This window comes from Mustela nivalis (genome assembly GCF_964662115.1).
Source record: "Mustela nivalis genome assembly, chromosome: 9".
NCBI lineage: Eukaryota > Metazoa > Chordata > Mammalia > Carnivora > Mustelidae > Mustela > Mustela nivalis.
Window position 1 is genome coordinate 91145129 of NC_139028.1, and position 26505 is coordinate 91171633.

At 42.6% G+C, this 26505-nt stretch overlaps 2 protein-coding genes across 7 annotated transcripts in view; both read left to right on the forward strand.

Annotated features, from left to right (window-relative positions):
- Window positions 1-2887: 2887 nt before the first annotated feature.
- On the forward strand, window positions 2888-20412 carry DEPDC7 (DEP domain containing 7). Its single transcript, XM_082748914.1, has 9 exons — window positions 2888-3051; window positions 12974-13364; window positions 15245-15372; window positions 16218-16407; window positions 17975-18186; window positions 18936-19078; window positions 19466-19591; window positions 19709-19787; window positions 20092-20412. Exons 1-9 carry the CDS (start codon window positions 2979-2981, stop codon window positions 20283-20285), a joined length of 1536 nt encoding a protein of 511 aa, XP_082605040.1. The 5' UTR covers window positions 2888-2978; the 3' UTR covers window positions 20286-20412.
- A 4370-nt stretch (window positions 20413-24782) lies between these two features.
- TCP11L1 (t-complex 11 like 1) overlaps window positions 24783-26505 on the forward strand; it is a 40041-nt gene continuing 38318 nt past the window's right edge. For 2 of the 6 annotated variants that reach the window (XM_082748915.1, XM_082748919.1), the window contains exon 1: window positions 24783-25058. The gene's annotated coding sequence lies outside the window, so the exon portion shown is untranslated. The other 4 variants (XM_082748916.1, XM_082748920.1, XM_082748917.1 and 1 more) reach the window with 3 other exon arrangements.

Consider the following 26505-nt stretch of genomic DNA (forward strand, 5'->3'; position numbering starts at 1 on the left):
ATCTTTTAAAAAAATTCAATGAAGATTTGTATATTTTTACCATAATCTAAAAATTGATGGATATTATCAGGGACATCATCCCAGAAACAGGAAATCAAAAAGTGGGGTGGGAGCAGGAGTCTGCATTTTCAAAAAAAATGCATAACAGTAGAAACCATTATGAGTAGAAAATGTTATTTTAGACTGTGATATTTACTCTCTAAGTAAGCATATATACCATATCTCTGTATACACCACTTCCTCTATCCATTCATCTATTGATGGACACTTAGGTTGTAAAGCTGTTATTTTTTTTTAAAACTCTGTGTAAGAATATATCTTTTAGGGTGCCTGGGTGGCTCAGTGAGTTAAGGCCTCTGCCTTCGGCTCAGGTCATGATCCCAGGGTCCTGGGATCAAGCTCCGCATCAAGCTCTCTGCTCATCAGGGAGCCTGCTTCCCTTCCTCTCTCTGCCTGCCTCTCTGCCTACTTGTGATCTCTGTCTGTCAAATAAATAAATAAAATCTTAAAAAAAAAAAGAATATATCTTTTATATGCTTAACCTTAGGTACTAAAAGAAATCCCAAAGGTTAAAATATGCTCTCTGCCCTGGACAGTTTTCCAGTTTTGTTAGGCAATGTGTGCTGAAAGCATTAGGTGATATCTGTACAAGCTGGGGGAGGGTGCACTAAATACTAATGGACTTGGTAAGCGTCATCGGTGGTCAGAGAGGGAATATACCAGAGTACAACCTCTCCAGAGGAGAAGGTGGGTTTTGAGTTAGGCTTCCAGGGTGCATAGACTGTGGTTAGGTAGAAAAGAGGAAATACAGCATTTTGAGTGACATAAACAGATACAGCACAAGCTGGTAAAAATTATCTGAAATGTTATATAAATTATTAAAATGGTCTTTAAGGTCACCTGTCTTTTTCAAAAGACCCAATATTAGTGTTTGTCAAGACTTGTTTTTACAGGGCACCTGGGTAGCTCAGTAGGTTAAGCCTCTGGCTTTGGCTCGGGTCATGATTCCTGGGTTCTGGGATTGAGTCCTGCATTGGGTTCTCTGCTTTTCAGGGAGCCTGCTCCCCATCCCCACCTCTGCCTGCCTCTCTGCCTACTTGTGATCTCTGTCCAATAAATAAAATCTTTAAAAAAAAAAAAAAAAAGACTAGTTTTTAGAGTTTGGTATGAGTTATTTTCTCTCCCAAGCAGTGAGGATGAACATGTGTTTTTATTTAGTTAGGCAGCCTGGGACAGACTAATGTTAACTGGTCTGTTGAATGCCTGAAACTAGTCCTATATTGTTTCTTATCTCTGCAAGCAGGAACCAACTGAGAAATTACAGAGGAAATTCCTTGAACAACGTGAGACCAGGTTTTACTACCACCAGGGGGAGAGAGTATATTAAAAAAGGCCTAACCAGCTGGTAACCTTTTCTGAATCTTAGAACAGCAATTGCCTGGGTCCCACACACTAAACTGGGATTCTAGGGTCACAGCTTCCTAAGTTTGTATTCTTTGAAACAACCACGTCTGTAGTTTTAGTGTTGTATTCTTTGAGCCGCATGTAGGAGCTTCTTCCAATAAGCTAATGAATTCCCACGTAAAAGCCATTGTAATTTACAATCTGATCACAAGGGCATCCTCCTTCTAACCAAACATTATATGTACCAATGGTTTAAAATCATTACAAAATTCCCAAATTTGAAAAAGAAAAAGAAAAAAAAACTGGGCAAGTATCTGGCGGTTGAATTATTGGTCCCTTGGAGCATTTATCCTTTCAGAAGTACCCCAGCACTAGACCCCTGGATTCTCTAGTTTCAGATTCCCGTTAACAACCCTCCCTTTCCGTCTTTCCTAGCCTTCACTCCCTCTGCGCAGCAAACTCTATCCTTACCGTCCTGACCCAGAGTTACTTTGGAGGCGGCACCGATTTCCTTGGCAGTCAGCCCCGTGGCCAGCCAGCTGCCCTCCTAACCATGACCTCTAGACATTGCTCTCCTGGGCCAGATAAAGATTTGTTTGTTTTTTTACAGGGAGGGGTGCGCGAAATCTCGGTGCATTTGTCATGATGACATAATTTTAAGCATTAACTTTTAGAAAAAGCTACTAAAATTCTGAGCATGAATTAACTTGTGTAATCTTCATTAAAAAAACTCCACACCAGGGGTACCCCAGTGGCTCAACTGGTTAAGTTTTAGACTCTTGGTTTCTGCTCAGGTCATGATCTTGGGGTCCCGGGATGGGCTCTGCACCCATCCCAGAATCTGCTCGACATTATTTCCCTCTCCCTCTGCTCCAAGCCCTGCTCTCTCTCTCTCTCAAATAAATAAAATCTTCAAAAAACAAAACCAACAACAAAAAAACCCCAACGACAAACTCCACTCCAAGGGCGCCGGAGGGGAGTGTGTGTGACTCAGTCGTTTAAGCTTCAGACTCCGTTTCAGCTCAGGTCTTGATCACAGAGTCCTGAGTTCAAGCCCCCCTGGGAGTCCAAGTTGGGTGTGGAGCCCACTTAAAAAGAAAAAAACAAAACAAACCCCACGCCACAGGTGAGGGCCCTGAGGCACAGAGCAGTTAAGCCACTTGCTGCGTCCCAGAACCAATCAACCGCGGGACATGGTTTGCACCCAGGTGGGCTGGGCCTGCCGGGCGCCAACCGCTGCCCGCGCTTAGGAGGCGCCGAGCGACGGTGGGAAGCGGGTCGCGTAGGTGTCGGCGCCAGTCACCGGGCCCACAGCGAAGTGCTCCCTGCTTGGCTATCTCCCTCATCACAAGCGAGTAGCGCACCTTTTCCCGGCCCTCGGGCTGCAGGTTACACGCGTCTCCGACAGCCACATGACCCGTGGCGCGCGGCGCCCTGGGCGGGGCCGGGCGGGGCGGGGGCGGGACCTGACGGCAGCCCCGCCCCGTCCTGGGCCAGTTAACTGGCCGCGGAGCGGCAGGCGCTGACTCTGCGGTGCCGCGGTCGGTGGTGCTGGCGACCTGGCAGCCACAGCCATGGCTACGGTGCGGGAGAAGGCGGCGGCGCTGAACCTGTCGGCTTTCCATAGCCCGGCGCAGAGGCCTCCGGGTAGGTGCTGAGGACCCCTGTCCGGGGTGCGTAGGGGGTCCCGGGCCGGCCCGGGCTGGGGGGCGCTCTGGCTGCGGTTCTCGCGCTGGACCGGGACCCCGCCGGGTCCAGCGAGTCGGCGCAGCTGTAACCACTCGGGCGGGTACCTCTCGGTGTCGGCGAATTGGATCCCTCTCCGGCGGGTGGGCTTCGGCCGGCAGACCCCGCCGCCCTCACAGCTCAGCTTTTACTTAGTTCCCCAACTTGAACGTCGCCGCGCGCTCGTCAGTGGCCCGCTGCGTGCCAGGCGCTCTCACTCGGTCTCCAGACGGGCTCCACGGCGTTACGCGTAGCGAGTATCTCCGGACCGCGATGGCTCTTCGCCTTCTGTCTCAAGCACGAACCTCGGCCCACAATATGGCCAGGGACCGAGCGCCTCTCTTGCCCACTCAGTTCCCCAGACTTCCTGGGAGTGATGAGTGTTTTTTGTTCGATGGGAAGGAACTTGGCATAAAAAGTATTTATTCGTTAAATTTTCTGGATAAGGAGTATTTCAATGTATAGAAGTTTTGAACTTTTTTTTTTTTTTTTTAATGGTTTTGTGACCTTAGGAGAGAACTTGGTGAACTCTGCCACCAGCTTAATCGTATCTTTGGGGACAGCTTGCTTAGCCTTTTGCTTTCTTTGAATATCCAAACAAATGAACGGAAGGGATAACCAATTCTAAATTCTGATCCTAGCATATTACAACTCAGTAAGTAAAGATATTCACACAACACAGCATTTTTTTTTCCCCCTTTTTAGAACAGATACAACTTTCTCCCTTTCTGTATCTGCTGTGTGGGCTGTTGGTTCCCTATCCGGCAAAAACGTTTCCTTTGGAAAATACCTACTAGTGAAATTGACTCCTTCCTCAAGATGACAGTAGTCGGTGAATTGACTCAGGTCGTTTGGGTGCATCTCAGTGGTTCCAGTCTTGTGTCGACTTACAATTACTAATACTCCTTTTAATCTTCAAAATGCCAATAAATTGTGATAGTTCCTTTTCTAAGAACAATCATAATATTGACCTTTTCTCCACCAATTTAAAGGATCAGATAAGCGTATGATGGCTACATTCAGAATTTCTCTTTGTTTTACATTGTGAAGAGAAGGGATTCATTCATTGTTTGAGAATTCAAAATTGGAAACAGTATTGGGAAGTCTTTAGGCTTACTCTCTGAGTGAAAGCAATTGCCAACTTTTAAGTGATTAGAACCGTAGCACCCTGTCTTCTCTAACAGCTGAAATACCAGTTCTGAGCTTTGGGCATTTGTGAACAGGTTCTTAGATGGCATACGGGAGTATGTATCTTCAAAATTAAGTAGGCGACTCTCCAAGGGAAGAGCTGAGGTGCTGGTAAGCAGATCTAAACCTAAGGAAAAGACCAGTTTCCTGCCTGGCAGGTGCAGTGGGCAGAGAAGGGCCCACTGCCTTTTCTCATTTGTTTTGCTTGCTAGAGTTGGAACTCTACCTGTTAGCATTTGTTAATCCCTCTTCCACCCTTGAGTTCCCTGTCACAGTCCCAGGGAGCACAGTAATAGGAGCCTGTGCTTCTTAGTTCCTTGCAACTGGCTCTCTGTGTGCTGCCAGCAGCTTTGTACTCTTCATTCTCTACTGAATAGTTACTCTTTCCACACCTAAAGGGGCTGTAGTGACCAGGGGACCTGATTTATGTAGAAGAAATGAATGATATAAGCTAGCCATCAGTACTTGAAGATATTTGCCTTTCAATATAGACAAGAAAGTGGTGTGTTATCCTGTTATCCCTTCATACTGTAACCTAATTCTTTGAATTCACCTGGTATCACTTTTCCAGGGAGCTCAAAGTACTTCCCATATGCTGTTTCATTAATCTGTCTCAATTAAAGTAGGGACCAATGCCTACTTTTGTGGATACTTCTCTTAGCCTGTTTTAAAATTGTTCTTATTAGCAAAGATTTCTTTTACATCCTTTACCTACTTGTAGCCTTCTTTTTAGAGGCAGTCTCGGGTTTAGCCTGACATCTCTAATACCACACAAGAGGAAAGCAAACTTTGGACTACCAAAACCAATATACAGTAAAAGCATTGCGTATTGCTCTCAGTGTCTAGCAGGGTTTTCCCACTCAGTCACAGCTGCCTATTTGAACACCCAAATCTCAGTTCTTTACATTTATCCCTTTTCATAAGGTTTTGGTTAATGTCCAGTAGATTAGTTCTTTTCTTTTGTCTTGGCAGTTCTGTGAGTAATGTTTTAAAACCTCTTGGAAAAAAAAAAAAATTCTTAAAATTCTCTTTAATCCGGGGCACCTGGGTGGCTCAGTGGGTTAAAGCCTCTGCCTTCTGCTCACGTCATGGTCTCAGGGTCCTGGGATTGAGCCCCACATCAGGTTCTCTGCTCAGCAGGGAGCCTGCTTCCTCCTCTCTCTCTGCCTGCCTCTCTGCCTACTTGTGATCTCTGTCTGTCAAATAAATAAATAAAATCTTTAAAAAAAATTCTCTTTAATCCTAAATGACTTAGGATTTTTTTAAAAAATGTTATTTAGTTGAGAGAGAGAGAGAGCGAGCATGAATGGGGGGAGGAGCACAGGGAATGGGAGAAGCAGGCCTCCTGCTGAGCAGGGAGACCAACTTGGGGCCTATCTCAGGACCCTGGGATCACAACTGGAGCTGAAGGCAGACGCTCATGACTAAATGACTTAGGATTTATTAGGATTTATTTATTATTTTCTGAGGAAGAGTTAAATCCTCTGGTATGTGACACATCTTGTCTTAATCTGCTGGCAGAATTTATTTATTGAATTCTGTTTAAAGCCTGACGTCCTCAGGTGGTACGAATAGTTAAAGGATAAACTCTGAAGGTAGAGACTGTCTCCTTAGTTCAGAGGAGGGAAGAAGTAAGATACCTTCCCTTTTCTTTTTACTTTTTAAATAAACTTTTAGAATTTTAGAATAGATTTAGATTTACAGAAAAGTCATGAAGTTGGTATATAGAGTTCCCATCTGCCCTTTACTCATTTTTTCCTTACTATTAACATCTTACCTTTGTATAGTATGTTTGTCACAATTAATGAACCAAAGTTAACACATACTTATGAGCTGAAGTTCCATACTTTACTCAGATTTCATTAATTTTTGCCTAATGTTCTTTTTCTGTTCCAGGATCCCATTCAGGATATTACATTACAGGGGCTCCTGGGTGGCTCAGTCAGTTAAGCATCTGCCTTTGGCTCAGGTCATGATCCCAGGGTCTGGGATGGAGCCGCACATCAGGCTCTTTGCAGAGCAGAGCAGGGATCCCGATTTTTCCTCTCCCACTCCCTCTGCTTGTGTTCCCTCCCTCTCTCTCTCTCTCTCTCTCTGTCAAATAAAATCTTTTAAAAAAGGAGGGGATATCATATTACATTGAATCTTTAGGCTCTTCCAAATTGTGACAGTTTCCCACTCTGTTTGGAGTTACACGTCTGTTCATTACTGAGTACTGATGGTAGCCACTTAGCGTATATTGTCTCCTGTGATCCTCACGGTAACTGAGGGAAGTGGACCTAGCTCTTGTTTTGCAACAGAAAAGTTAGGCTGTTTGGCCAGGATTGCATTATTAGTAAATGATGGGGCCGAGAATAGAAATCAGGTATCTGGGACTCCAGAACTCATGCTTTGGTCTTACTCTTTGTATCCACAGAAAAGAACGCTGTGCCTGCTGCATTAACACAAGTTTTCATATCCTAATACTATTCAGTTAACCCACACTTTCTGAACTGTGGGCACTATTGACATTTTCTCTGTTGTGAGGGCTGGCCTGTGTTTAGCAGCGTCCCTAGCCCCTCTGCTCACTAAATGCCAGTAGCACTTCCCCTTCCTCAGCCTGGGACAACCAAGAATGGCTCCAGACATTGCCAGGTATCTAGGTAACTATAAAATCATTCACTAAGAACCACTGCATTAACTCTCCTTTAAAAATTTTTAGTAGTTGGCAATCATCTACCACTCACAAGTATTGAATATCCAAATCTATTATGTGAGGCAGTCTATAAGGCAATTAAATAATTTGAACTTTTGTGAATTGTAAGGACATTTGAAAAAAAGGCATTAGGGGCGCCTGGGTGGCTCAGTGGGTTAAGCCTCTGCCTTCAGCTCAGGTCATGGTCTCAGAGTCCTGGGATCGAGTCCCATTGGGCTCTCTGCTCAGAGAGTCTGCTTCCCCCCCCCCCCTCTCTGCCTACTTGTGATCTGTCTGTCAAATAAACAAATAAAATCTTAAAAAAAAAAAAAGGCATTAACTTGCTGTCCAAGTTTTTTGAAAATTGCCTAACATGAGCTATCTGAATTCTTTTTTTTTTTTTTTTTTCCTGTGGGGTAGGGGCATTCTAAAGCCCAAGAAGGAAAAGGAGATTGTTACATGTTCATTTAGAAGTAGCATTTTTTTTTCATAATTCTCTGCGTTTACCTTGCACTGGGATCCACTTTTGTAATGTGTGTATGATCTTCTCAGGCGAATAATCCTACTAATTTGAAGTGACTATAGAATTGTTTATGTCCTTAGGTCGGTTTCACCAGCAGGGCTGTGGGAGGTGTGTTCTGCAGATCATAGCTGAAGCTGATTATCCCTTTGTAACTTCTGAATAAGTGTAATTTCTTGACATGTCTGCCTTATGACTTGATCTTTTAAGGAATTATTTCAATAACTTGAGTATTTAGTGTGTATTTGTAGAAGGGAAGATACTTGTATTACACATATATATCAGAGTTCAGTATCAGAAATTTAACTTCTTTTTATGGTTGGTAAACTTTTTTGGATAGATTTCAAATACATGCAAAGGACAGGTCTTCGTTTTGAAAAGTAAGTATGGCTTTCAAGCAAATAAAGATGAGTGCTTGAAGAATGAAAGCTTTCAAGCAAATAAAGATGAGTGCTTGAAAAATGAATGTTAACTAACCTAGATTTATATAGGGCTTATGAGCACAGTATGTTATAGATCTAGTTTAAAACAATTTCTGAGCCTCTTGTTAGGCCACCTTCCAAAAAGCTTTTTATAAGGTCACATTTGTTCCTATTCCTCATTTCTTACCATATTTTCTGTGGTGTTCAGTGTCCATATCTAAATGGAAATGGGTAGAATTTCAGTCTCTGAAATCCTATAATCAGATGTTTAGACCTGAAACCAATCTTAAACACAGTGTTCAGCTCTTGTATCAGTGAATGAAGAAACCAACCTATAGAGGTTAATTCTCTTACCCCAGGTCATCACAGCTAATCTCTAGACTCTTTGATCCTTTCATCATGATGCTTTTAGAACATTTGTGACCAAAGGAAGCATCAAGGCACAGATAGTGCTGAATCTGATTTTGTTAATTTATTTATTTTAGAGAAGGGGGAGAGAGTGGGTTGGGGCAGGAGCAGAGGATGAGAGAGAATCTCAAGCAGGCTCCATGCCCAGCACAGAGCCCCATGTGGGGCTCCCTCTCTCAACCCTGAGCTCATGACCTGAGCCCAAATCAGGAGCCAGATGCTTAACCGACTGGGGCACCTGGTTTAAGGTGAGCATCACTAGTAATTAGATAGTGATGACTTTTAAAGAAATGTCTAGCTCATATGCAAGTAAGGGCTGGGGACAAGCTGAAGCTGAAATTTGATGCTAGACTTACAAAGCACTCTTTGTCTACTTCTGGTCTCTTGAATCCTGTTCAGAAGTCACAGTAATTTGTCTCACTGGGCCGTGGTCTGCTATACCCATATTCACTTCAACTCTTCGATGATGATGAATAAGTTTCAGACCAGCATGTGGGGGATCTATGTTCAACTGGTGAAGTCAGCATTAAAAAAACAGGTTATCCTGGTGTGGGTTTTGGCACATGTACTTGTCAAGTGCAGGTTATGTTATGTATTAAAGTATTTGTATGAACATGAGCTGGTTTGGGTCTGTGGGTGGTGATGCTTAAGGGGAAATATCCCAGGTTGCAGTGTTGGGAATTAATGGTCAGTGAGAACAGAGGGGACCTGAAAGGGCTGAATTGTATCCTGCCTAGAGGACTCTGGAAACATTGTGTGGCACAGAGGTGCCTACTATCCTGCTCTAACCTGTTCTTTAATCTTTTATACTGTGTTATCCAACCTGTAGAACTTCCTGATTTCCCATATTTAAGCAGCAAGTTAATATGCGGAAATTTATTCTTCTTACTTCCCCTCTGAGGATTAGCCTTTGTCACTGAAGCTGTGTATCCCCTCCCTCCTACCCTCTTCTGTTGTCTTGTTGATCTCTAATTAGTAAGTGACTCAGCCTCAATTTTTAGGATTTTTATACTTACCTACTTGTAGCTCAACTCTTAGGACTGAGGTGTTTCAAATTTAATATCATTACGAGCCAGAAGTCTATTTCACTGCTACTTAAAAGGCCCTCTGATCTCTACACGTTTGAATCTTATTTTCCTCTCCTCTCCTACTCCTGTGTACTGTGGCTTGTATGTATTATAGAATTTATGATATCCTACTTTATTTTAGGACTAACGGCTATGGCATTTATTTATTGGTTTATTTAATGATTGCCTTTTTTTTTTAAGGTTTTATTTATATATTGGGGGGGGATCATCAGTTGGGGGGGGCAAAAGGAGAGGGAGAGGCAGACTCCCCACTGATCAGGGAGGCTGATGCAGGACTCGATCCCAGGACCTTGAGATCATGGTCTGAGCCGAAGGCAGGTGCTTAACCAGCTAAACCACCCAGACGCCCACGGCTGCTGTTTTAAATAGCTTTGTTAAGGGTTCACAATCTTTTTTTTTTTTTTTTTGGTGAGGGGGAGGGCTCACAAATCTTTAAGTTTTTTGTTTCTTCTGATATCATTGGCTCACTTAAAGCTCTTTCACTTAATCCTAGTCTTCAATGAAAAGTTGATGCTAAAACCCTCTGGTGATTTAATATATTTGCATTTGAGAACTAGAAAAAGCATATATTTACTACCTGTGAAACTGGGTTTGTTTAACTCATGAGCCTCGATTTCCTCAAAATAAGATTATTAACAACTATTTCAGAGAAAGTTTATCAGGATTCAATAAGAGAAGGCAGAGCTTTTCATATTTACTCAAACATGAGTTGTTATTAATAACAGTGAATATTTGGAAAGGCTAAAGATCAGACATTAAGTTCATTTAAATCTCAGCTATGATCTCTAGTATTTTAAGAAGTTAAGAATATTAACTGTGAGGGCGCCTGGGTGGCTCCGGGGGTTAAAGCCTCTGCTTTTGACTCGGGTCACGGATCTCAGGGTCTTGGGATTGAGCCCATCATCGGGCTCTCTGCTCAGCAGGGAGCCTGCTTCTCCCCCCCCCCCCCACCTGCCTCTCTGCCTACTTGTGATCTCTCTCTCTCTCTGTGTCAAATAAATAAACAAAATCTTAAAAAAAAAGAATATTAACTATGAACACTCCTTTTATTTAGTTATTGTGGCTGGAAACAGTGCAGCTACTCCTGGGTTCTAGACACCAGGAATGAGCTGGACAGGTTTTAAGATTTCATCAAATGCTCCATTCTGGCTCTGTTCAGTAGATATTAAATACTGTGCCAGTAGTAAATCTCTTACCGGTGTGGTTTATCTAATTGATTCTCCATAATTCAGTCCTTAAAACTGCTCGCTCACATGATATTTGGAAAACTAGCATCAATTACTGCCTTCTTTGTTTATTACTGGATTCTGAAGCATCTTGAATTTTAAAATATAAAAACAGGGGCGCCTGGGTGGCTCAGTGGGTTAAAGCCTTTGCCTTCGGCTCAGGTCATGATCTCAGGGTCCTGGGATCGAGCCCCACATCGGGCTCTCTGCTTCGCAGGGAGCCTGCTTCCTCCCCTCTCTCTCTCTGCCTGCCTCTCTGCCTACTTGTGATTTCTCTCTGTCAAATAAATAAAATCTTAAAAATAATAATAAAATAAATATAAAAACAGTCTTGCTGATTTTAAACCAACATAATAATTGGTAGATAGTTAAATTACCCATCTACTTTTGGTACAGGAAGTATACAAATAGTAAAGGATTTTATGTGTATGCCTGCGTGTATGTTAGTAATTTTCATGGTGTAGATGTTAATTTCTAGTAGCTACGAAATGACACTGTAAGTGAATACAGTGTGATGGCCCACTGGGATTCTTTTATTATAATATAAAAGACTGAATGACCTACTTAAAATTTATGACCCTAGCACATTAAATGGAGTTTTATTGTCTTTAGGAACTCAACTTTACCTTCATCTCATACATTCTATTTTTTCTAAAAAGGCAGGAAGGTAGTTTCAGGTAGCAGTTTCTTTGGTTATAGCTCCCCTTATTCCTTATATTTGTGCTGATGCTTAGTTTTCCTTTTTACATGACCTTAAGGGACATAATAAGTTTTCAACTTCTCTGTCAGAGTATCCTAAAAATATAGGAAGTAATACACTTAACAAAACTGGGGGCTTAAAAATAGGAACCACTGTGTATTCCGAGGATCGCTGAAAGGTATAACACAAAAAAAGGCATACTCTCTGTTTATGTAAAAAGAGAGCAAGCCAGGGTGCCTGGGTGGCTCAGTGGGTTAAGGCCTCTGCTCAGGTCATGATCCCTGGGTCCTGGGATTGAGCCCCACATTAAATCGAAAGCATCAAACCGAATCAGGCTCTCTGCTCAGCAGGGAGCCTGCTTCCCTGTCCCCTCAAACACTCCCCCCCACCCCGCCTGCCTCTCTGCCTACTTGTGATCTCTCTGTCAAATAAATAAATAAAATCTTAAAAAAAAAAAAAAAAGGCCAGCCAGCTGGCCAACGAGCTGATGATTAGCTAGACTCTGTTCCATCAGCTTATTAAAACTAAGGTCCATTTTTTCCCTCTTAATTGTTTCTCCTTTTCTTTGTAGTTTTGCCAAATATCCATTTATTACAAAGAGGAAAAATGTGATAACTCTTTGAAAGCATGTTTTCTTTCTTTTCTGTTTTGCTAAAATCTTGCTCAGTTTCTGTGCTTTTCCTCTCTTTGTGGTAGGCTGTGAGCTCTTGGGCAGAAGGCAGTCTTCCCTGCACAAAGTACTTAACTCCTAAGCCTGCATAATAGGAAGCTTTAAAAATATTAGTTTATTCCAACTCGTGTGTGTGTGTGTGTGTGTGTGTGTATAACTATCCATCTACCTATTTACCGATAAATGCTTTTAAATGATGCAGACCATGAGCCAAATTCCAGTAGCACCTCTTACGGTATGTCTGGAAGTTACGTTTAAACTCTGTGCATCTGTTTTCCATCTCTCAAATAGACATTATATCTGCCTCATAGCATTGCTAATGGTCTAAATGTGAGGCACTTAATAGAGTTCCTGCCACATAATTCGTAACTGCCGCAAGGACCTACTTGATCTGCACTCCCCCACCCCAAAGACCATTTCCAGTCCCCTCTGATCTGACTTCCTACTGTTCTCTCCCTGGTTACCCACTCAGGCCATGTTGGCCTTGTTCCTCATCTCCTGGCCAAGCACACTTGTTTCTCGGGGCTTTGTTCTTCTTGCTCCCTCTGCCCTTTTCCCAGATATCTGCACACCTTGCTTCCTGGTTTTACTCCGGCTTTTGCTCACATACCACCTTGTCAGATCTTTCCAGACATCCCCTCCAAAATCGTGTTCTCCTCCTCACCAGTCTTTATTACCACCACCGCCCCCCCGCCCCACCCCCAGCATTTGTCCAACATCCGCATATTGTCTGTATCTTCCCACAAAGAGAACAGGGACTTTGTTTTGTTCACCGATGTATCTTAGCCCGTAGAACAGTGTTGGCCATACAGTAGGCGCTACTGATGAAAAGTTGGGCAACAAGCTGACCCCATACCTGTTCCTCATTAATAACTTTGGAAATTGCCACATTTTGCTTAAGGATTGCTTGGACCTGATTATTAATGAACAAGGTTTTTCCCGTTGCAGGTTTCAGTGTGGCCCAGAAACCGTTTGGAGCCACCTATGTGTGGAGCAGCATTATTAACACTCTGCAAACACAGGTGGAAGTGAAGAGGCGAAGACACCATTTAAAAAGACACAATGACTGCTTCGTTGGTTCAGAGGCTGTGGATGTCATTTTCTCTCACCTAATTCAGAATAAATATTTCGGTGATGTGGATATTCCTCGGTCCAAAGTGGTGAGAGTGTGTCAGGCACTTATGGACTACAAAGTATTTGAAGCAGTTCCAACCAAAGTCTTCGGCAAAGACAAGAAACCTACATTTGAAGATAGTAGTTGCAGCCTTTATAGATTCACAACTGTACCTGGCCAAGACAGTCAGTCGGGCAAAGAGAATAAATTATATTCACCTTCCAGGTTCGTATGAAATGTTGGACTATCCTGGGGACATTGGCAGGCTTTCCTTTACTTTTTAGCGAGAGGCTGACTGGCTTTATGTTCTTTTGGAAACTGTAAACTAGGCTAAGGGCTGGGTCTGTGGGGATATTTGACAGGATACAGTGAATTTCTATTTGGAAATTTCTATTTGGATACAGTGAATTTCTCCTGGAATTCCTACTTATTCATATTTTATATTTAGTAGAATAATCAACAGATTTTTATTTTTTTTCTGCTTCAATTCACAGTCGCAGTGTAAAAACATGTAAGAGGGTTTATACACACAGAACAACAGAAAAGGGGAGGGAGGGAAGAAGGGCGGAAGGGAGACAAGTGGGTTATCACTGGAATCCAGGACATGGCAGATGTGAAGTATGAAAGGTACGTGGGACCCAGAATGCAGAGGATTTCATATGACATATGACATCAGGAGTTTGCAATCAATCGTACAGATGTTGGGGAGACCACAGAAAATGACAGTGTATTTTAGAAAGGTCATCCTGGCAGCCATATGGACAGCCTAACGAGGAGAGCCAGTTAGGAATCTACTGCAGCATTGCCGTCTGCAGATGGGGGTACAGTGAGCTCCACTGGGGAGGAAGGAATCCTGTCAAGGGGGACACTGGGGGACGGAGGGGGACACTGGGGGGACAGAGCTTTAGAGCCCCGTGCTTGAAATGGGTGTTGGTGATAAGTACATTAACTTGATTATTTGTCATGAAATAAAACGTTTCCCTTATATTTCTTTCAGCAAAACTTTGTAGAGGTGACCATGTAACTGAAGCTCTTCCTTTTTTTTTTTTTTCTAAGATTTTATTTGACAGAGAGAGATCACAAGTAGGCAGAGAGGCAGGCAGAGAAAAAGGAAGCAGGCTCCCTGCCGAGCAGAGAGCCCCACAGAGCCCGATGTGGGGCTCCATCCCAGGACGCTGGGATCATGACCTGAGCCGAAGGCAGAGGCTTTAACCTACTGAGCCCCCCAGGCGCCCCTAACCGAAGCTCTTCTAATTCAGATCTGACCCAAAGGGTTTTAGTGTTACCAACTTTTAGTTATTTTTAATGTATCATGTGTCAAATTTAGTGTTATTTAGTGTTTCAAATATCTTAATGTCTTAAGTTTCAACACTCTATTTAGAAGATGATAACTTTTACCTCTCTATATAGGATGGAAATGTGAGGGTAAGATAGGGCAAAATCACTGCTTTCCAAATGCAGGTGTCATTTTTTATCTGGAACCATTGGAGGCACGTGCATGTAGAAATTTGGAACTTTGGAGGTTTTAAAAAGATAATTTTGTGCATAAAGCATATATTAGATGGCCCTCCTTGATGGATCTGGGAGAGCATCTGGTAACCAAATGCAGTAATATTTCTGTGGTAAACAAAATAGTCATACTAACTGGGATAAGTAAAGACTATGCGGGCGGGACAAGTTTTGTCACCATCTGAGTTCTGAATAAACTTCAGATTTCTCACAGCTTTTGGGGTTTCAAAATTGTGTATAAAGGATTATAGGCCTATATGTGGAAAACGATGAGCCCTATCCACCAAAAATGCCCCCAAAATAGAGACGAGTGATTAAAAACAGTAAGCTGTTAAAGTTAGATTATGTTTTAAAATTGGAGATCAAAATTTTAGTCATCAAATTACTTAAATCTGAATATTCAAAGGAAAATTTACCATATGTATATTTAGGCTTGAGAGAGAAGGTGGATATTTTTGTATTCTACTCTTAGAATTTGCATTTGTTGTGTTTTTGCTCTGAAATACATGAACTTTGTAGAAACTCAGCTCTCTGATAGTAAAGTATTTCTCTGAACTTACTAAGAAACAGTAATTTAAAAAATAAATTCATTTTAGGTATTCAGGTGCATTATTTAAGTCATCTGATATCAAATCAGCAAGTTTAGAGGATCTGTGGGAAAATCTGAGTTTAAAGCCTACTAACTCCCCTCCTGTAAACATCTCTGCAACCTTGTCTCCACAAGGTAAGTAAAGATGATACAAGTAAGAAATAGAAGACCAACTTCAGATAAAACAAGTTATTTAAAACTTTTCAGTCTTAACCTTTATTAGAATTTAAATGTTCAGAGCACAAAGAAAGAGTACACTGTGTATTAAAGCTGTTTATATTAAGTTTTAACAGAGGTCTATTATCTTTAACAAATAGATCAGTGTTGCAACTCTTGAACACTGACTTTTGTCCTATCAGCTGGCAGAGGTTCAAATCTGCAGTGTTTTGCGTGCAGATTTTTATTTATTTAAAATATGCTCTCAGATATTTCTTTCTCTAACATTTTATTAGGTTAAATAAAATTTTGAAAATCACATTAAAACATAAACAGAACTCTTATGTTCTTCCTTGTCTGTGGCAATGGAATGTAGATTAATGACCAATTTCCACCTTCCCTCCCCCATCCCAGTTGTGGAAACCCTGAGTGGAATAATCTGGAGCCAATAGTTTCAGACCAGTTTTCAGATGGAATAATGAATCATTCTTTCTTCCAAAGTCCTTATTAACATGTTATATGACTTGATCTCTTATCTCTGCCATATTGGTTTTACAGTAAAAGAATGAAAAGAATTCCTGTCGTCCAAAGTCTGTTCTCCTACACTTTAAACAAATCTTGAATTGTTTTATGAAACCACTTCATAAGTAAGATTGACTTTTTTTTCCCTCTTCTTTTTTCCTCTTTCTCTTCTCTCTCTCTCTCTCTCTCTCTCTCTTTTTTTCTTTTGCCACAAATTTATACCTTAGACTTGCCTGGGCAAATAACATGGTGAGCATTTAGTAAATATTGTTTCTTTTTACTTTGTCATTTCTCCTGTGTAGTTATTAATGAAGTATGGCAAGAAGAAACAATTGGACGTCTACTGCAGCTTGTAGACCTTCCACTTCTTGACTCCTTACTCAAACAGCAAGAGGTTGTATCTAAAGTACCTCAGCCTAAGGGGCAACCTGACTTGGTCAACAGCAGTAACTATCTGGATCGAGGGATCCTCAAGGCTTACAGTGACTCTCAGTATGTGGAAATACATCTGTCTCAATAATTTGAGGGTGTTTGTAGGGAAAGTCCTAGATGGTGGTTTTCAGATAATCTTTTGCATTCTTCTGTCCACAGCATCAGATAAGCATTAGTTGCTAATTATCAGGACTTGGGAAATTGAAGAACAAAATGACCTCGGTCAAAATCAGATGTAATTTTCATCATTTTTTAAATATTCATTTTTAAAATGAGATTTATTGATTGATTGATTTGACAGAGATCACAAGTAGGCAGAGAGGCAGGCGGGGTTGCGGGGAGAGGGAGGCAGGCTCCCCGCTGAGCAGAGAGCCCTATGTGGGGCTCCATCCCAGGACCCTGGGATCATGATCTGAGCCAAAGGCAGAGGCTTTAACCCACTGATCCACCCAGGCGTCCCAGCTAGAGAGAATCTTAAGCAGGCTCCACCCTCAGCATGGAGCCGGAGGTGGAGTTAAGTCCCATGACCCTGAGATCATGACCTGAGCTGAAATCAAGAGTCTAGAACACTTAACTGACTGAGCCTCCCAGGTGCCCCGCATACCTATAATTCTTGTACAAAAAGAAATAATTTAAATCCTATTTCTATAATCAAGTATTTTAAAAGATTTTATTTTTAAGTAATCTCTACACCTGTTAAGGGGCTTGAACTCACAACTCCAAGATCAAGAGTTGCATGAGCCACCGACTGAGCCAGCCAGGCACCCCATATTTCTACAATCTGAAGCAACATATGAAAATATTTTATAATTACCTTACATTTTAAATACAGAATTATAAATTGTGCTAGAAGTGACCTTAGAGATCATCTCACCGCATCTTAACAATGACCTTGGTGAAGCTGATGTGCAGAAAACTGACATGAGGGGCGCCTGGGTGGCTCAGTGGATTAAGCCTCTGCTTAGGCAGAGGTCGTAATCCCAGGGTTACGGGATCGAGCCCCACAGGCTCTCTGCTCCGCAGGGTGTCTGCTTCCTCCTCCCTCTCTGCCTGCCTCTCTGCCTACTTGTAAGCTCTGTCTGTCAAATAAATAAAATCTTAAAGAAAGAAAGAAAGAAAGCTGACATGACCTGCCCGAAGTAATGCCCCTGAGTGCTGGCAGAATTTGTTGTCCTGATTCCTAGCGGTAGAGCACAAGATTGTTCTTTTTTAAAACCGTATACAAAATACATATAAATATATAGTGCATATTACCAAATTGAGTACTAGAAGTTATTCTAGAATTCTGTTTCTTGAAAGACACTGCTTTTCTGAGGTTACCCAGGTGGCATTCTAAGAGTAGAGTTAAATTTTGATATCCTTTTCAGTTTGTCTTATAGTGGATAGCCTCTGTTTCCTCTTCAAGAAGAAAAAGGAAGACCTATGAAGCCAAACTTTTTGTCTGTGATACATGATCTAGCTGTATTTTAAAAAGAATTACACATATCTATATCTAAGTCTATGGAAATTTATCCTCATGGCAGACTTGAAAGAGGTAGTACATTAGGTACTGTGTGTATATTTGTTATTTGCTTTTTAAAATAATTCAGATAATTTTTTAAAAAAATAATTCTCTTCTCCCCCATAGAGAAGATGAATGGCTCTCTGCAGCAACTGACTGCTTAGAGTACCTTCCAGACCAGACGGTGGTGGACATAAGCAGAAACTTTCCTGAGCAACCAGAGAGGATAGACTTAGTGAAAGAACTTCTGTTTGATGCCATTGGCAAATATTACAGTAGTAGGGAACCTCTGTTAAATCACTTATCTGATGTTCATAATGGCATTGCAGAACTCTTAGGTAAGTAAGATCTTACTGGATACTGGAATTTGTCTTTTGGAGGAAGCAGGAAAAAGGATAATAAAAAAGGAGGCTAATTAAATCCTCCAAATGAACCAAAATGGCACTACTTTAAGCTCGAAGTGGATCTGGATTAATCCATGGAAAGTATGTTTATTCCAAAACTTCTAGGGCTCACTTGGAAGGAGGCTTTAGCAAGCTCTGCAATTACTTCTGGTTGGTACAGGAGAAAGCTGCCCTATTCACTGGAGGTTTAATAGGTTTAGTGTGGCAGTTCTTTTCTTTAGAAGGCTCTACCAACACCTCCACTCCCCCCACTTCATTGTCTTCAAAGTTGCAGACACTCTGCCCCGCTACCAATGAGCCAAACTCTTCCACATGGTTTGTTGAAAACAAATTGGGGGTTTCAAAGACTCCTTTCTATTTTTCTCAGGTAGAGTTGGATATATCACTACTTTACACGTAGTGTACCCTTGAAATGTGTTTGATTAATGAAAAGCAGGCTGGGGATTTATTTACAAAGCCAAGAGCTTGATTTAACATCCAAAAATGAGTATACAAGGATTTAGGAGTCTGCCTTGAGGTTGACATTGGTCATCTATTGTAATTCCTAGTCGTTTTATTTGGTTTTGCTTTTGAAAATAGTTTTGAGTTAGTTTAGTGTTTTGCTTCAGCTTTACCTTGAATTTTGTTCCCTTTGTTAGTCATATTTGGTCAAAATTAAAAGCAGTTTTTTCTTTTGGCTGAAGTGAACGGGAAGACTGAAATAGCATTAGAAGCCACTCAGCTCTTCTTAAAGCTTCTGGACTCCCAAAATAGAGAAGAATTTAGAAGACTACTGTATTTCATGGCTGTTGCAGCACATCCTTCTGAATTTAAATTACAGAAAGAAGTAAGTGTTTTGTCTAAATGTGAATTGTATTCGAGTAGTCTTAATACTTACAGGACTCACATGTCAAATTATTTCACACTGGCATCAAGTATGCTGAAATGAGTAATGGCTATTAATATCTAACATTGCCTCTTCTATTAAACTCATTTTATTTATTTATTTATTTATTTGAGAGAGAGAGGTCACAAGTAGGCAGGGGCGGGGTTTTGGGGGGGGGAGCAGGCTCCCTGCTGAGCACAGAGCCCAATGCCAGGCTTGATCCTAGGACACTGAGATCAAGACCTGAGCTGAAGGCAGAGGCTTAACCCACTGAACCACCCAGGTGTCCCTATGAAATTCATTCTTTTAAATATACACTGTTGGGTATGTTTTGTTTTCTTTTTATAGAGTGACAACCGAATGGTTGTGAAAAGGATATTCTCAAAAGCGATTGTTGACAATAAAAATTTATCCAAAGGCAAAACTGATCTTCTCGTACTCTTTTTAATGGACCATCAAAAAGATGTTTTTAAGGTAAAATTCTGAAAGTAGTTAAACTGAGTTTATGTAGTAGATAACTGGATTAAAATCATTTGAATAATCTCTTGTGTCCCTTCTCTCTCTCTCTCTCTCTCTTTTTGTTTTGTTAAGATTCCAGGAACTCTACATAAAATTGTTAGTGTTAAACTCATGGCCATTCAGAAAGGAAGAGATCCAAATAGAGACACAGGTAATCTGAGAAATACAATTTTCATGATCTTCCAAAGGCAAATTTCTAGTATTTATTTGTAAGTGTTTTGTTGTAAGTAGTTGCACTTCACCTAGACTTTAAAACTCCTCAGAGTTATCCAGACTTAGCAGAGAGTGTTCTTATGTCAAAAAGGTAAGTTGACCAGCGTTAGAGACTCAGCGGTGTTTAGCATCTTCAGTGCATTTTACAAACTGGGGAAAAAGAATATAAATGTAAAAATATTGTTTTTTTATTTTAAATCTGAGGAATAGATTAACTGAACTTTTTACTTTTAATCTTAAAGGATACATATATTGCCAGAGAATTGATCAAAGTGATTATTCTGACCATACACAGAAGACAACCAAGGATGAACTAATGAATTTACTAAAGACTATTGATGAGGATTCAAAATTGTCTGCAAAGGAGAAGAAAAAATTGCTAGGTCAGTTTTATAAGTGTCATCCAGACATCTTTATTGAGTATTTTGGAGACTGAGTTTTTAATGTCTGTATATAACTTATGTATTTTAAGAATAAATTATGTATCCTAAATATCTAATCACATTTGTAATTTTAAATGTTCTAAATATGAAATTGTACTTAATAAAACATGTTTTGTATAACCTTCCGTGCCTGAAACTATTAGATGGTGTATTGTTTTTAGGTATTGACTTCTTTAAGGTGAGCTGATTTGTAAGTACTGTGCCCAGTATTTTATGGAACATCATAGGAATTTAATTAGATGACATTGCAGTGTTTACTTAACAAAGCATTAAATAGTAAGGAAGTCTGTAATTACAAGTTAATAAGAGTGTGGTTTTTACCTTGAGAGGTACTCCTTAAAAAGGTGCAAGATAGAAACTCGGGCTATGATAAAGTGAATTTGCTAATTACCATAAAGAGTAGACAAGTCAGAAATTGAACTGTCCTAATGATTTCAAAAACTTCAACATCTTTTAAAATTTATTGTGGGAAAATTCAAGCATGTATAAAAATGGGGAAGAATAGAATAATAGAATAACTTGTACTCATTTTCCAGTTTCAACAAGTGGCAACTCATGGCCAATCTCATTTAATCTATATCCCCACGCATTCCTTGCTCCTGCCCTCGCAAACTTCAGACATAATATCACTTCATCTATTAAATTTCAGAATGCATGGCTAAAAGAAAAGGACATTTAAAAATAACCTCAGTATCATCATTATGTACATACAAACCCACAATTCCTTAGTACCATCAAATATGCAGTCAATAGTCACATTTTCTGATCTCAAATGATGTTGACAGTTTATTCCAATAGGGATCCATTAAGGTCCATAAGTTGCAATTGCTTAATGTGCTTCTTAATTCTCTTTTAATTTATATGTTCTCCTTTTTCCTCCTCCTCCTCTTCTCTGCTTTTCTCATTAAATAAAAATTGGTCAGTTCTTGAGTTTCTCCACAGTCTGGATTTTGCTAATTGTAAGCCTATGCTATCTTTTACCATATTCCTCTCATATCCTGTACTTAACTGTGAACTGGTGAAAATCTTCACTTTTTTTTTTTTTTTTTTAGTTTATTTATTTATTTGAGACCGAGAGAGATCACAAGTGGGCAGAGAGGCAGGCAGAGAGAGGAGGAGGAAGCAGGCTCCCCAATGAGGGGCTTGATCCCAAAACCCTGGGATCATGACCTGAGCCAAAGGCAGAAGCTTTAACCCACTGAGCCACCCAGGCTCCCTCTACTTAGACTTTTAAGGAGATGTAGGGAGGGGCATCTGGCTGGCTCAGACCTTAGAGTGTGTGACTCTTGGTATCAGGTTCTGAATTCAAGCTCCACATTGGGTATAGAGCTTACTTAAAACCAAACCCTAAAAGAGAAGTAAGGAAAACTTAGATGCGCCAAAATGCTAGCATGTCAGTCTTTTATTTTCTAACATCTGATACTGATAGTCTTCCAATGGGAGAGAGTTGAGGACTCTCCAGTGTGTCTGTGGTCCCAGTCCTCCTAATAAAGCAGGGAATAACTGTCAGGTTTTCTTGTTTTCCACTTTTGTTTTTATAGGCAAGGGAAGGCAGCTGTCTTTCCTATGTGAAAAAGAGAAGATAAGCTGGTTCATGATTTAAGTGTGAGGAAGTTTGCAGAAACTACAGAAAGTGTGGGGAGACCATACTCAGAGTGGGGAGGTAGTTCTTGCCCAGCTGCACATTCGAATCACCGGGAAAGCTTAACAGTTCCCTGGCTTCACCCCTGCAGTCTCAGATGATCCTTTTAGAACTGCCCACCCTACCCCACCCCACCCCACAGGAGATTCTAAGAGGTAGTTAGGGTTGAGAATAATCTAGAGACAATACATTAATACAGAGCAACTGTGTGTACACTCTGACTTGCAACCTTTACTTGGCACATAATTGAATGATTATTTGGCAAACAAAACTAACACTTCTCCTTTAGGGGAAGAACTAACTGTCTAGTGATTATATTCATGTTCCTAGAAGCAGTGGCATCCTAACAATCATTTCATGGAAAATTCTAGCAAGATCAGTTTACCTCAAACTTCCTAAGCAAGGGTAGAATCAAGTTTTAAGAAAAATTGGTCCTGTTTACTGCAAGCATGGTCAAAGTTTTAAAGGGTGGGGGTCCTGTGCTACCCTGAATGCTGGGGGCACCCGTCCTGTATTAGAACTGCCAGCTGCTTGCTGTGCATCCTCATCCACTCTTCTATGATCTCCCACTGGGGACCCAGCCCCACTTAGACACCTGATGGTAAGTGACTGAGCCTTGCCATCACCTTAGCTGGGTAGACTGGGGCTAAGCACTGATCCAAGGACAGCTTGCCTATAGGCAAATGACTGATTTTGCACAAAAATCAGCTTGGCCAAGGAAATTCTATATAGAAAAATCCAAAGTAGGTGGGAGAAACAACTAAGAAAACAGAGAAACCAGTCTGTGATTCAGAGGAGTGCAGGAGATGGCAGCAAAGAGCAGAGGTGTGATGGGAGCCATCCTGTGTGTCTTGGGGAGATGATCGAACAGTCTGGCTCTTTTTTTTTTTTGGAAAGATTTTATTTATTTGACAGACAGAGATCACAAGTAGGCAGAGAGGCAGGTAGAGAGAGAGGAAGGGTAGCAGGCTCCCTGCTGAGCAAAGAGCCAGACTCGGGGCTTGATCCCAGGACCCTGGGATCATGACCTGGGCCGAAGGCAGAGTCTTAACCCGCTGAGCCACCCAGGTGCCCCAAACAGTCTAGCTCTCTTGAACAGCTGCTGGCCTTCTCCTTCCAAACCCTAAGTAGTCTTGCAGTGAGCTCCCTTAATTTTGAAGTAGTTTGAGTTTCTAGTGCTTGCAGCCAAAAAAAATCAAACAAGGTGTCAATGTTTTTCATATTCAAAGGAAACAATCCTAAATATATCAAAAGATAACAAGTAACCACAAGTCAAATCAATGGTTTTGATATTGTAACAACATCCCCTCCACAAGTGAAAATTGTTTATATTAATCCTTCAAGGAAGGTAGTGGACTCTCTCTAGGGGTGTGGATGTGGTTGGGGGGAGAGAGGGTAGATCTCTCTGGGGAGGTGGTTCTTGCCGGGCTGCACATTCGAATCAACTAGAAAGCTTAACAGTTTTCCCCTGGCATCACCTGCAGAGTTTCAGATGATCCTTTGAGAAGGCCCACACTCCCAGACTATTTTAGGGAGTAGTCAGGGTGGAGGACACTAGTCCAGAGACCCTATGGTATATTAGTCCGGACCCTGCAATGAGAGCTTAATGTTTTCTTGATGAATCTTTATTCCAGTTAGTTGAGTATCTTAAGGGTTTTTTTTTTCCCCTCTCCTAAAGTGAATCCTCATCTGAGGACTTTAACGTGTGTGTATATTTAAGAAAAAATACCTAATGTTCTAGTTCGTGAATGACTTGAAGGTGTGCTGTCCTCAGCCTTCAATACTTTAGGAATAACTGCCCACATGTTATCTATTTAGTAGTGTTTGAAAGCACTAATTTCACATCATCTTGCTTTCCTACTTATTTAAATTTAAGGTTTATAGGCTACAGGTAGGAGACCCGGTTATTACCTTCATTTTGTTTAATTAAGGCATGCATGACATGCTCAGTCTTATAGCATCTTTACAAATGAACAGTTAAGAATCACATAGCTTTTATTTTTTGATTTTAGGTACAAAAACGATCTCTGTTCACGTAGTTTGCTATCGTGCCACTAAAAGGTAAGAAAAGCATGTGGGTTTTTTTTTGTTTGTTTTGTTTTGTTTTGTTTTGTTTTGGAGCAGTCTCCAGTCCAGTGCCCAGATAATCACGGCCCCCACTACCTGTGATGAGGGAGATGAGGCTCCAAACGGGCTTGTCTTAGCACGATATTTTCTTTTTCTAGAAAACAGTTCATAAAATGCACCAAGCGCTCACTGTTGTTTATGTTACCTACGCGGAGCTGAACCCACAAGGGAACCGTCCGTCCCCTTCCCTCGCGTCTCTTCGGGCTGAAGTCTAGCTCTATCGACAACGTGTAGCGACCACTCAGATAAATGAGAGGACCCCCAAACCAAAATCAGTCTGTGCCGTTAAAGTGAGGCTGGGCTATCCAAGTGGTTGGCATGGCCTTTTTTTTAAACAGCCGAAATGAGGCAGAATAATAAACTACGTGCCGCTACAAAATATGAGGATAATACTGATGTTTGAAAACCCGGGCAGGAAAGGCTTTGAAAGAGGTTGCGAATAAGCGGCCTTTTTCTTTCATTGGACAGACTCCGCGCAGGCTCTACCACGTGTTCCTCTCCCGCCTCACACTCTCATAGCGGCGCCCACCTTTCCGTACGAAAACATGGCGTCACCCTGCGTGGGGCTGGCACGACCTGTCTCCGAGCCACGGCCCGCTTGAGCCCCGCCGGCCGACTCGGAGCCTACCTCTCGCATCTCCGTACGGAAACATGGCGCCTCCCGGCTCAATCCCCCGCCCACCGAGCCCCCTCAGCTCGCACCGGACCGCGCCTCCCGCTTTTCCGTACGAAAACATGGCGCCGCCCTAAGAGGGGCGGGCGCCTCCTGGCTAAAGTGCTGCCTCCTCCTTCCCGACGCTTGAGGAGCGGCCACACTGGCCGCTACCCACCCGAGCCTGGCTCGGAGGACCGCCCGCAGCGCGGCGAGGGATGCAGCCGCGGAAGGGCAGAGGCTGAAGCGTCCCGTGCTCGCCGCGCATCGTTCCGCGCCTCCGCCGCGGCGCCGGCGGCCGTCTCATTCCCCGCCCGAGCGGCAGGAGGGAGAACTCCGCGGCAGGTGAGGGAAGGGGACGCAGAGGCTGGCAGCCCTGCGGGGCCCGCGCGGGAGGCGCCGGGTGGCATTCCCAGGCATTTCTTGGCCCCGTCCGCGCCGGTCGGATCCCGTGTGGTCTGGTGGAGGCGAGGGAGAAGCAGGGGCGGCGGCGGGGGGCGGCGTAGGGCGGCCTTTGTCCCGCCCCTCGAGGCCGTGCTCCTAGCGCGCCCCTCTTCCATCACCCGCAGCTGGCCCGCCACTCCCTCGCCGGCCCGAACAGTTGTTTACAACGGAATCCGGGCGCCCAGAGTGAGTGGCACTGGGGGCCAGAGGGAGCGGGTCCCGGCGTCGGTGGACGGAGCGCCTTGCCTTTGCCGAGAGACCCTTTCTGCTGGGGAGTGTCTTGTGGCGCCCTGGGCCGAGCGTGTAGCTCGGATGGAAGGTCTTTCGGGCCAGTGCGAGGAGCCTCTTACCCCGGTTCCCTTTTCGGGCGGAGCCGGAGTTGGTGATTGTTGAATGAATGAGCACGCTGTAAGCAGTCGGCGCTTCCTGGAGCCCGGTAATTACAGCTCCCGTCTGGGGGAAGCCTGTGGTGTGCCAGCTGCTGTTAGGCACATTCTGTCGTCTCATCGTCCCCCAAATCGAAGAAGTAGGTAGCTGCATTTTACAGAGGAGGAAACTGAAGTGCCCCAGCTAATAAAGAGCCAAAATTGGAACCCAGGTACGTCTGAGACCAACGCCCATCCTTCCCACACACGCTGACATCACAGAGATGACACAGCTGTCAACAAATACTTAACGGGCTTCTGTTTGGAAGACAGGCTTACACGGATGGAGCGGATTGGGGAATGTGGTTGGTGCTGGGCACGAAGAAGTTAAAAATCTAGGTGAAGAGTTGTGTGTGTGTGTGTGTGTGTGTTTTAATTTATTTGACAGATCACAAGCAGGCAGAGAGGCAGACAGAGAGAGGGAGAAGCAGGCTCCCCGCTGAGCAGAGAGCCCGATGCGGGGCTCGATCCCAGGACCCTGAGATCATGACCTGAGCCGAAGGCAGTGGCCCAACCCACTGAGCCAGCCAGGTGCCCCTGTGTGTGTTTTAAATAAAACTAGCAGTTTTGCAGGCTCGCCCTAACCCATCTTTCCCTCTTCATCACCTGCCACTAGTTCTCCTGCTCATTTTCGTGTGCCTTCACATTTGTCCCCTGAGTGAAATGCTCTCCCTTTCCACCTCCTCTCTCACTCTAGACATTTTTAAATTGGGTTAAATCCTCTGTTTTCAAAAGAACAGCTCAAATGTCACCTTTGTCGGGAAGGTTATCCCAGCCTTCCACCAGGCAGAATTCTTGTCTCCGTCTGCTCTGTTCCCTTAGTGATTTCTTCGTGCCACCAAGACTTAAGCTTCAGTCTGTTGTTTCCTTGTGAGCACGTTTCCCTCTCCAGGCCTATTTAAATAAGTACAGATAGATAGATA